Here is a 9,564-nt window from a genome sequence, read left to right as displayed (position 1 = left end):
CGAGAACTGTAAAAGACGCTGAAAACTCAAGTCATTGTGAAGTACGGACGTGCGTACGTACGGACGGACGACGGATACGATATGCTTTACGGGTCTTCCCTGGGAATAAATACTCTTTTGAACGATTTTTCTGTTTAGATTCAACAATTAGGGGACAATCATTAGAAAACCAGAGGAACATGGGTTGGCAGATTCTGCTCAGGCTCGTTTCTCAGTTTTTGTACACAGAACATCCATTTACATTTACATAGAATAAATTTTACAATTGCGAGAGGCAATTTTGAGCTCATTTGCCAATCAAAATTTCCCTCTTTTCATAATCAGTATTATACTTATTTAAATAAACTTGGGTAAATGAATGAAACAGTAGGTTATGTACAATAAGAACTTGTGTCTCTCATACTGGATGTGTAGGACGTGGAACAGAATAGAATACTTTTGATTATTACGAGCGAAGCGATCATATTGTTTGTTGAATATTCTATGACGCTAGATTTCAACATTTTAATTGCAAACTGACCTTGTCTAGGAGGCAGTAGGATATGTTAAATACTGAGCGAAACGTTCAAAATGTTTTGTTTGTTTTTGAGATTTTAGAATATATTTCCTGGAATTTAATTTCATTATAACTGAGACGAGACTACTAGTATATGTTAAATTAAATGTTGGCACCAGCATACATAAGTATTTATTTACTTTTCTGCCAGCCTCGCTTCTGATTTTCTGATAGTCATCGCCTTGGTATAGATATGAATAGTTTGATTGCTCCAAGCCGCCTATGAAATATGATATGACTGCAAATATGTCAAAGCATTTCTCACCGGACGACACAACCAAAGGTCTGACTGAAGAAGAGGCAAATACATTCGATCATTGTGGAATATTTTATATGTTTAAAATCTCTCACTATTCAATATGCCGATAACAAAGATCAGTTCTTAGAGAGGTCAAACTCAGCTGAGCAATATCTATGAGACTTGTAATAAATATTAACTAATGATACGTTATTCGTTGATGTCTTGAGACCCCCCCCCCCCTCCTTCCCCCGCCCCCCCCCCCTCCGCTTCCCACCTTACCACACACACACACACATACACACATACACACACTTTTAATCGAAGTTCATAATACATTAAAGTAGTCGTGTACATATACATTTACGCCGAAAAGGTCTAATATCACGTACTGTACATTAAACGTACAATATAGGGATTGTTACCATATTCAGCTTGTTCAACCGTGCGGTTGTTGTTTTTGGCTAGAACAGCTAAGGTGCTGCTTGTGATTGTCAACAATTTATTTCATACATATACGTAATGCTTTGAAAAGGCCTCTACATATTTGATATTTATGCCAAAAAGGTGAGTTTTGGGTCGGTGGAAATGACTTGCAAGTTGAAGGAGAGTGGAAATGGGCCACATCAAAAGATGATGTTCAGTTTACAGCATGGGGTCATCCGCCCAGCAATTCCAATGGAAATGAGAACTGTATGGAGATATTAGGTGGAGTATGGAACGATGATCAGTGTGGAAAACAACAACGTTATATATGTGAAAAACCGCTGTAAGTTATAGTGATTTTCTTGTCTTATAGCTGAGAAATAATATACATGTATTCCAAACAGTGACTTGTCGTTGAATAAAGTCATTGTTCAATTGCGAAATTATTATATCATCAGGGCACAACCTCTAAACGACAATGATTTTATTTGAGCTCACACATGTCGGATTTAAAATGAAACAACATTAAAACGAGAAGTGAACCTAAAATCAAGGAAATAGAAATAATGAGAGGTAGTGGTTATAAGGCATTTATAAATGTACGTACCCAGATAAAACTGTTCTACAGTATACCGCAGTAACAACCTGGTCCTGAATACACATTGATTTCTTATTTTGCAGAAACTCCGGGGAAATTGTTGGATAAGAAGGAAGAATACCGGATTGCTAATGAAATATTTTGCTAACCGTGTGTCATAAATGAAAACAAAATAAATCATCATAATAAATATATTTTACTTACTTCAGATATTGACTATTTAGCAGACCGAATCCAAACTAATCGTCATTCTTTAAGCAACAGCATATTAATTAAGCCCATCCGCTTAGCTCAATAGGGAGAGCGCAGATCTACGGATCGTGGGGTCATGAGTTCGAGCCCTGGGCAAAGTGTATGTTCCCCGTGACGATTTGATAAAAGGCATTGTGTCAGAAATCATTCGCCCTCAACCTCTGATTCATTTCGTCCTCCATATCTGATTCATGTGGGTAATTTGGCAGTTACTTGCGGACAATAGGTTTGTACTGGTACAGAATCCGGGACCACTGGTTAGGTTAACTGCCCACCGTTACATAACTGAAATACTGTTGAACAACGGTGTTTAACCCAAAACAAACAAACAAAAACATATTAATTAGTAACAAACCTGAAAAGCCTACAGTAGACACCAGAACTCATACTATATTTTCGCGAAGAGAATATCAGCGCCGCTAAAAAAGATAAAAAAATATAAGCAAACAGGGGTGACAAGTTAATGCGAGAAAAATAGTTTCTGTCAAATAAACACACGGTATAATCAGCAAAAAAAGCAACCCCAAATTATAGTTGTGGTGTATCATTTAAATTGCTATGATGAATTTCACAGTGAAATAATTTTACACTGAAAATGCTACCAAAATGATATCACACATGCATCAGCCATTTAATATTAACAAGATATTGTATTGAACATATTTGAATTCACTACACAGTTATGCGAACTACACTTTTGTACATTTGCCTGTACAACGTACGTCTTTACCCCTTCAGGTATGGAACGCCTAGACTGTCTTATGTTTAGAATAGACTGTCTTATGTTTAGAATGACTGATATGCCTGGTTAAATGTCGTTCTGTTGAGCCCGAGATACGATATGCTGAGTGGAAATCCCAATGTGTCCAGTTATTGAAGTGTTATGTTGTGTGCTGATTATAGTTTCTTCTTACAGTGATTCCATTCAGGTGAATCATTGACATACGTACTGGTAATAAAATTCACGATATTATAAAACAGTAAAAAGAAAACACAACGCACCACAAACGTACGTTCTCAATGCGGTTTTTGCAGAAGACAGAACAACAAATCAAACAACTTAGACCGAATAGGTGGCAAGAAGTTAAATATATTTACATATAACACTCCTTCTTCTTGTCGTTCGCGACTACGCTGTCAGACCAGTAGCCTCGATGAAACTTGTGGTTTGTCGCAGATCCTCAATGCCTCCATACAGTTTCTGGTGGATTGAGGTATCTATCGGCCAAGTCGCAGCTCGCTCCTGGTCATGCCTTTTACATCTCTGAAGTATATGTTCTGCAGTCTGATCTTCTCAACCACATGGACAAGTTGGCGATGATGCCAGTCTGTATTTCTTGTACATGTGACCATTGAGCTTGTTGTGCCCTGAGCGGTGCCTGACCATCATCACTTGTTCAGACCGATCAAGGAGATTAAAAGCATCTTCCTCCATCCTTGGTCTTGTTAGTGCCTTGATGATGGTGACTTTCTACTTGTAACTCACAGGTTCTGTTGGTTGTTCTGACTGAGCTCCAAGCTTTGCCAGTTTGTCTGCCTCTTCATTGCCTGCAAGTCCACAATGGGATGGAAACCACTGAAGTGCTACTTCGTAGGTTATACTCAGGCTCTGCATTCTCCTGGCTAGCTGCGGAGCTTAATTGTTGATCAGAGCTTCCATGACAGACAGTGCATCTGTGAGAAAGACGACTGAGGAGCTTTCTTCTACCGAGTCTTCAACCATTGAGACGGCCTGCATGAGAGCTTCAGTCTCTGCCTATTTACATATAACACGTATCTGTATATTTTAGAATTACATCTTACATGGTATTGTGTTGGTGCTGCATGTCGAAAGTTTGCAAATTGAATGATGGGAATTGAATCAGATTGCTCAAAGTAATATTCCCACCTTATGTACAAGGTGTTCGCTATTTATATACGTATATACATGTACATGAATTAATCACTACTAGTGCCAGTCACAGACTAAATGATAAGAGAACACCGAAATTATATAGTTAAGACTACATGTGTAGATATGGTTGTGTCAAGTGTCATCATAATTGGTTTGGTATTTCTTTGCGGGAAATCAGGTACTGTTTGGTGTTTAAAATGCTAACCATTTTCTTAGATGTTAGACATACTTTATTGATCAAAATTTGGTTTTATTTGATTATAAGCTATAGGTTACCCTTTGCATTTATTATGTGTTAAAATGTAAAGGAATTTTTCGAATCATATTTTGTACAAGAGACAATTGCTAGTGCTAATGCACTAACAAATGATATCCTCTAAAATCGATCAAACGTTAAGTTTTAAGTCACATCGACCATATACGGTCATATAGAACATTTCTTGGCATTTTAAATAGGGAAAGAATGCCCCATTAAGGCAAATGATGTGATCACCGAAACAGGAACGGGTTCTTTATAATATCAGTCCAGTATTAATGAGGGGCAAGTGAGCAACCTAACTTTGCACAAAACAAACATATATTTCAGTTGAAGGTCAGTGTACAGACGGATTTATCAAACATGGTGACTCGTGCTATCACTTTAGCCGTGATACAGAAACATGGTTAGATGCGTTGGTATGACCGTATCATTGTTATATATAGACTGGGGAATTAAGTTTTAATATTTCTGCAGACTATGTTGCAGTACTTTTGCATTTAGTTAAACTGATATAAGGCAGCTTTTTGTAAGTTTAATATATTCGTGTACTTCCCATATATACTTACTACATAAAAATCATTTTCATGTTAAAACTTTTTATGGACCAAAGTGTTTTACATACACTGGATCGGTACAGTAAAGTCTCATAACCACTGGGGACAATTTATTTGAAATGTTACTACTCAAATATACATTATTGTACACACTACTAGATAAATGTTGCATTTCACACGACGCAGATTTAGCCTTTACCAAACCCAAAGCTCTAATATGTAGTTAAGAATTAAAACTATTATCAGTCAAGTGATTTTATAGTTCTCTGACAGTTACTGTAGTATCGACCTTTGGCCTTGTGCCAAAACAAGTACCATATGAACGCGTCATAAGCAGCAATACATCCAGTACTGTCATACTAGGAAAACAAAAATCACATACTTCGTTATTTCATTTAATCGAATGCGACACAGAAACTGTGCATGCTCCAGATTGCTACAAAAAGATATTCTAGTAACTTATTTTCAGGTTTCCTGCGAAAAGATTTACGGTGGTCATCTAGCTGAAATAGAGGACGCCAAAGAAAATAACTTCCTTATCAATGAAGTAGAGACGCTTGGGGGTAAATGTAGTCATAATTGACGTCTGTTTCATATATCCTATAAACATAGTTTCCACTGGTTCACAAACTACTTATTACTGTTGAACACGTTTCAAGTGTTGAAGGGACGGATTGTTTTTCCAATGAACTGATCTACTTTGCAAGAAGCTAGGCAAGGATATATTTTTAATTCACCTAGGTTTGTCTGTCGTTTCGTTTCTGGAATAATAGTGTCAGTAACATTTACTTTTTAAAATTGTGACATAGTTGTCATTGTGTTAAATATTGCAAAGAGTATGTATACATGCTAAATGTATATCTATATTGATTGATGTTGTAGCTCGTTACTGGATAGGTGGAAATGATCTCCGAGTCGAAGGTGAATGGAAATGGTACACATCAAATACCGATATCACATACAGCACGTGGCTTCCAGGAAATCCGAGCGGCGGGGTCGAGGACTGTTTGGAAATCGTTGACAGCGACGGCAAGGGACCACTTAAACCTGCTTGGAATGACTTACAATGTCATTCTTTTCAAAAGTATATTTGTGAAACACCTATGTAAGTAGATCAATGAACATTGTTTTACAACATTCTGACATTCTTCCGAGTACAGCCTTTCTCCTGGAAATCAAACTCGACTTCGATGGACAATTCACATGCTACACAATTCTTTGGTGTAATAAAACTGTTTTAAAAATTTAGTTTGAATCATAATCCAAATAAATACGTATAACCAGCATTTTTCACCACAGTATCCTTTGATTTTCTTTTATACAAGTTCATTTACGTCGTACGCCAAATTTTTCTTGTGACTAGCTATAATTTGATATAAATATAATGTAAAAAAACTATCATAGGTCATGGCTCCTCATATAAATCAGCAGACCAACACTAACATTGGCTGGGTCATGGTCAAAACTTCAAGAAAACTTAAATGAAAATTTATTACAGATGTCATGCCCTCTGTCTTTCAATATGTTTTACTACAGATGTGATGTTTGTGCCGTGTGGCGGCCGTAAAAAGTCTCCCCGAAAATTCAATCAATGTTGTTATATTTTCATCCTTCAGGGATTGTTATTCGTTCTAAACTCTCGGCCTCTGTCAAGATGCGTAGTATTTTGCTGTGGGTTTCGTTTTGGGGAGGCTGCGTTTGATACTTGTCTTTGTTTTTACTATTGACTGGCTAGTCATTCAATCAAGTATAATATATGTGTCCAAAGTATTTAAAGGTAGGTTTCAAAATAATGCTAAATTTCTCATAATATTTCGCATTCCCATGTGTCAGCTATAAATAATGGTCACATTGAAGAGCGTATGTCATATTTGCACAAAAAAAAACATATGTTTTGTTCTACGGATTCCTTTAGAAGACCGTTTCGTTTTAAATGATCAACAGTTGACATGATTTATCGATCTATCAGAAAATAGCAGGAAGCAGGATGTAACCTTTTCGTGTATCAATTGCAGTCCTGATCCAAATCAAAAGAATTGGACAATGAATAAGATCATATTAAGTACATAAAGCTTGTTTTGATCGTAGGTGAAAGCAATCTGTGTTTTCCATAAATATTCCTGTTGATCAGAAAACAAATCGAATAATCACAAAGAAATGAAAATCAGTTACGGGAGTGTGTGTGTGCAGATACGTTTATTTACCCTCGCCACCGACGGACCATATCTATAGGCGAGCATTCATCTCTTTTTGTTGTCTATATTATTATGTTTCTAAGTTGATGATCTGTGCAGTTATAGACCCATCTCACGGTACTTTAGTGATGATCGATATTTGATTAGCCGTCTAACTTAGTTGTCCTCATGTTACGTCTTTTTCTGAAATTCGTTTGTTTCTATGTAGAGTGTACCGCAATTCTTAAAGATATTCATTTTATGTGTCACAAAACGGTATGATCGTATGGTCTGCTTCCAGTAGATGTTGTCCTGGCGTTGTATGTCGCTACTGGCAACTGTTCTGTCCCGTGTACTGTCCTCTGGAAGGCATCCTGTAGTCCACAAGTTCTGTGGGTAGTCCAAAGATGTTGGTACGGTGTTGATGCCGTAGGTTTGGGGGTGCGCTGTGGGCGGGGTGTTAACCAGATTCCAATACCCTGGCTCCTAAAGAAATAGAATACTCTCCAAGGTTTTTGTCAGGTGACGCTAATTAGGCCAGACGTTGATCTAGTTAGGGCATTGACCAAGTTAGCGCCATATGTGCTCTTTCAACGACGTGCACGTATCAGGGAGCTCGTAGAAGGGAGAAGAGTTATAGGGAATGTTTGGTAAAACGTTATAACAGTCTGATGCGTTTTTAGTTTATCTGTCCAATCAAATATTGATTTTACAATATTGTTTCCGGGTCTAATTGGTGTAAATGGATTTTCTTTGCTGGGAAGTACAACATTTTTTTTTCAAAACAGTCATATTTTGAGGCAACACATAAACGTGATTAAGTTTGTATTCCACGTTCTGTCTATTAAAATCATCATATTCGCTAAATAAATGTACATAGATTAGATCAGGAGCTTCTCAGACACAAGCATTCCGATTATCTTCTGCTGTCTGCTGTTTATTTTACAAATATTTAAGATCGATAAGATATGTTAAAATATGCATTAAAATAATGTTCATTTTAATAAATCTAATGAAATTCCTCAAGTAAAAACATGCTGCTTTTGCAAAAATGAGATATGCGCTTCAATGTGACCACAAGAGTATGCCAAAAATTACGAGAAAATCTATGTATGATTAAGTATAGATGTTGATTAACTTCTCAACTTTTTTTTCCAGAAATGAAGGCCAGATCATCGGATAGCGGACCTATTGATGATTTAAATGAATTGAATATGAAAAGACGCTTATTAAAACTTAAATATTCTTGCCTAGATAATTTGTTTATTCCGAAATGTAAATCAGACAAAAATTTGAATAAGTAGGATGAGATTCTTTTCGACGCCTGTCTCTCATTCCTTGCCGACTCATAGTTGTTTCAAATAGAAAAAATGTCTGTTCTTTTCGCTAGAATATTTGTATTGGCTAAGAAAAGTTATCAACCAGTTTGAAGTAGAAAATGTATAGACTGCTGTTTTGATGGTTTTTAAAATCTATACGAAGAATCATTTGAAGCATAGAATGCAACCAAGCAAAATAACAGCAAGACTCGCTTTGATAAGAGTCTGTTTATTACTGGTACTGTAGCGTGCAATTACTCTCACGTCCTTAGTAATGGCTTAAGTGGAACTTTATTTAGATGAAGATGCTATAGACTCCAAGATTCGAAAAGAATCAGAAAATATATTAACACTTAGTATTTGTACGAGGAGACACTGTAAGGCCAACACCCGACACTTAAAGACTGCTGTTGATACAGTTGATAAATGTGTAAAATGATAATTTAGACTCATCTTGATTGAGCCTGTTCATGAGAGGTAATGAAACTTGCAACACCTTTCACAGCTCATAGTTACCAAGTAACACTGGTAAGGTTTATTCTGACCCTACGTACATGAAAGTGAGAGTATAATGAAAACAGGTATTACTTTCTGCAATCTCGCATAACCAATCCCCTGAAGTTTGTGCTTCTGTTCAAAACTTTGATAAGTCAAGTAGTACATTAGTCGTAATATTTTCTGCAATCTTGCTTAACCAATCCCTTGAAACTTGTGCTTCTGTTATTCAAAACTTTGATAAGTTAGTAAGTACATTAGTCGTAATATTTTCTGCAATCTTGCTTAATCAATCCCTTGAAATTTGTGTTTCTGTTATTCAAAACTTTCATAAGTTAGTGAGTACATTAGCCGTTGCTAAGTTCTTACGATAACATTTATTCGACGCCGCCAGGAGCGGCGTCGAGTATATGGGATACACTTTTATTTTGAACCCTGTAAAGATGGTAATGAATAGTTTCAAAATGATAAACTTAACACAGTGAATAGTTTGTAAAAGGACCCACGATATTGCACAATAGATTTCAGTGAATACGCAAAAAAATGGCAAAAAAAAAATATATAAAAAATGTATGTAATGCAACTAATTATGTGATATAAAACAATGTTATCTGCCTTTCTGCTCCTTATTTGTAGAGCAGAAAATATTTTTTTATTTACAATTTCGTCAAAATGTTGATCCGATATATTGAAAAAGGATGTTACTCTGTAAGTCAAGTTTCTATTTCTGAACTTAATATGACCTACTTACCTATAGTAAAGTGCTCTCTCATTTTCTATAAATAGAATTCACAGCAGA

At 36.2% G+C, this 9,564-nt stretch overlaps 1 protein-coding gene across 1 annotated transcript; it reads left to right on the top strand.

Annotated features, from left to right (window-relative positions):
• Positions 1–4,078: 4,078 nt before the first annotated feature.
• On the top strand, positions 4,079–8,199 carry LOC123547793 (perlucin-like protein). The gene is made up of 5 exons (XM_045335051.2): positions 4,079–4,142; positions 4,551–4,639; positions 5,247–5,340; positions 5,660–5,882; positions 8,110–8,199. The coding sequence occupies exons 1-5, from the start codon at positions 4,088–4,090 to the stop codon at positions 8,132–8,134; spliced, it is 486 nt and encodes a 161-aa protein (XP_045190986.2). The 5' UTR covers positions 4,079–4,087; the 3' UTR covers positions 8,135–8,199.
• The last annotated feature ends 1,365 nt before the right edge of the window (positions 8,200–9,564 follow it).

The sequence above is a fragment of the Mercenaria mercenaria genome, chromosome 9 (assembly GCF_021730395.1).
Source record: "Mercenaria mercenaria strain notata chromosome 9, MADL_Memer_1, whole genome shotgun sequence".
Taxonomy (NCBI): Eukaryota; Metazoa; Mollusca; class Bivalvia; order Venerida; family Veneridae; genus Mercenaria; species Mercenaria mercenaria.
Note: the sequence above shows the minus strand (reverse complement) of the source record. Positions and strands in the feature narration are given on the sequence as shown.